The 2,282-nt window shown below is 43.8% G+C and overlaps 1 protein-coding gene across 1 annotated transcript; it reads left to right on the forward strand.

The window, feature by feature from the left end:
- Positions 1-220: 220 nt before the first annotated feature.
- On the forward strand, positions 221-1,941 carry LOC122728674 (E3 ubiquitin-protein ligase SIAH2-like). Its single transcript, XM_043967480.1, is given in 3 exon segments — positions 221-317; positions 1,339-1,721; positions 1,723-1,941. Coding segments are annotated over 3 exon segments (699 nt in total).
- The last annotated feature ends 341 nt before the right edge of the window (positions 1,942-2,282 follow it).

The following is a 2,282-nucleotide window of genomic DNA, read 5'->3' on the forward strand; positions in this document are numbered from 1 at the left end:
GAAGGGAACACCTTGCTTGGGCTTGGGGCTCTTCCCTGTCCTCTTAGGCCAGGGAGAACCTTGTAAGCTTTGCAGGGGCTGGAGGATATTGGACTTCCTGTTTTTTCAACAGTGTCTTAATGGAACCTGCAGATCAGTGGATATTGTCAACATTGGGAACCAAGCATAGACTCACCATAGATGACTGGTGGTGCCACATGGTTCACTGGGAAAGTGAACCATGCTTAAGGGAAAATCCTTGGGCCCCTGCAAATGGGAGGAAATTGCTTTCATCATTCATTGGTGTTCTCTGTTGAGCCCACTTTCCCTTGGACTTTGTATGTCCTCATGGCCAAGTGTGCCAAAGACTGGGAAGGGCACATGGGAGGCCATTTTGTACCAGATGTTCTTAATGTTCAACATTAGTAAGTGTCCTTTTCTAAAAGCTACCTAAGACTGGCTGACTAAATTGATTCCCAACTGATCATCTTAAAGGGAAATATACCAGTAGAAGATCTGGATGATAAAACTCACCAGCTACTCCTCAGGTAAACTCTGAGACAGGGATCAGCCTTGCCCCAAGACCTGAGACTCATCAGCAGGAGGGAAACTAGAGGTAAGCATCCTCAGAATTCATAGGCACTCTACATTCCCTGCTCCTCTGGGGTTGGGCAGAATGAATCATACCCCTCTTTTATATATACAGCCCTACGAACACTTAAACACAGCTTATCTTATTCCCACTGAGCTTTGTCTTACTCAGGTGAGGGATCCTGGGCTCCTTCAACTGACACTTTCCCTCTATTGAGCATGATCTCATGGCCTTTCAGCATCCTAATTACCCTCCTCACAACGCCTTCTGGCTTTGAGTCACAGGACCTTACATCTAGAAGGGAAAGAGACCTGAAAGTAGAATCTCCTCATTTCACAGAAGCCCAGAAAGAGTAAACGACTTGCTGGAGCTCACACAATTATTAAATGCAAGAGGAAGGATTTGAACCCAGGCCCTGTGGCTGTAGAACCAGTGCTCTTTTTACATACACAATACTGCTTATCAACATTCTTCCTAAAATGTGCAGCCAACTCATTTGTAGTACTCCAAACATAGTCTGACCAGGGGAGAAGGCATCAGGACTTTCTCCCTTTCTCCGTGGCTCTCCCTCCCCCCCGCCCCTCCACAAGATTGCCACCAAGGATACTTCACTGAGTTTATGCCACTTTTTAAATACTTCAGGAGAGCACAGTTACCAAGGTGTTTTGTTCTTCTGCCATATATTCCTCTCCTAATAAATATCTTTTTATTTTACAAGATTCATGATGAGCCTCCAATTTTTTGGGTGAGTTACCCTCACAATCCAGGTCGCAAGTCTCCCCCAAACATTTCTGGTGCCAAAATCTGGGAAGGGAACAGTCATCAGACAGACTCCACTCTTCCCCATATGAAGAAGCCAGAACATGAAGATATGTGTGAAGACCATCCATACTCCTGTCCTTGCCCTGGTGCCTCTTGTAAATGGCAGGGCTCACTGGAAGCTGTTATGTCCCACCTCACGCATGCTCACAAGAGCATCACTACCCTTCAAGGGGAAGAAGTCATGTTCTTAGCAACAGACATTAATTTTCCAGGGACCTTCAAATGGGTGATGATGCAGTTCTGCTTTGGCCATCACTTCATGCTAGAGTTGGAGAAACAAGAGATGTATAAGGATCACCAACAGTTCGTTGCCATGGTGCTGATCATTTGGGACCCAGAAGCAAGCAGAGAACTTTGCTTATAAACTGGAACTGAATTGCAACCAGCAGAGATTGACCTGGGAAACCAAGCACCTTTCCATCCATGATGAGGTGGCTACTACCATCTTGAAATGTGACTGCCTTGTTTTTGATACAGCCACAGCACATCTCTTTGCTGATAATAGGAACCTCAGAATCAATGTGAAAATTTCAACATGTTGTCCATGATGTGTTTTTTAGCATTAGCAAGCTGTAGGGTGGTCAGAACCTCATACTTTTACACTTTAATAAAATGTTGTTGTTTTTTTAAAAATTTTTACTGTTTCTTTTCTTTTCTTTCTTTTTTTAGTGAGGCAATTGGGGTTAAGTGACTTGCCTAGGGTCACATAGCTAGTAAGTGTTAAGTGTCTGAGGCCACATTTGAACTCAAGTCTTCCTGACTCCAGGGCCAGTGCTCTATCCACTGTGCCACCTAGCTGCCCCTGTTGTTTTTCAATTGTAAAATAAATAAATAAGTGAATACTTCAGGAATACTTTAGAGTATTTTTTTGCATTTTACTTCAATTCAA

The sequence above is a fragment of the Dromiciops gliroides genome, chromosome 5 (genome assembly GCF_019393635.1).
Source record: "Dromiciops gliroides isolate mDroGli1 chromosome 5, mDroGli1.pri, whole genome shotgun sequence".
NCBI lineage: Eukaryota > Metazoa > Chordata > Mammalia > Microbiotheria > Microbiotheriidae > Dromiciops > Dromiciops gliroides.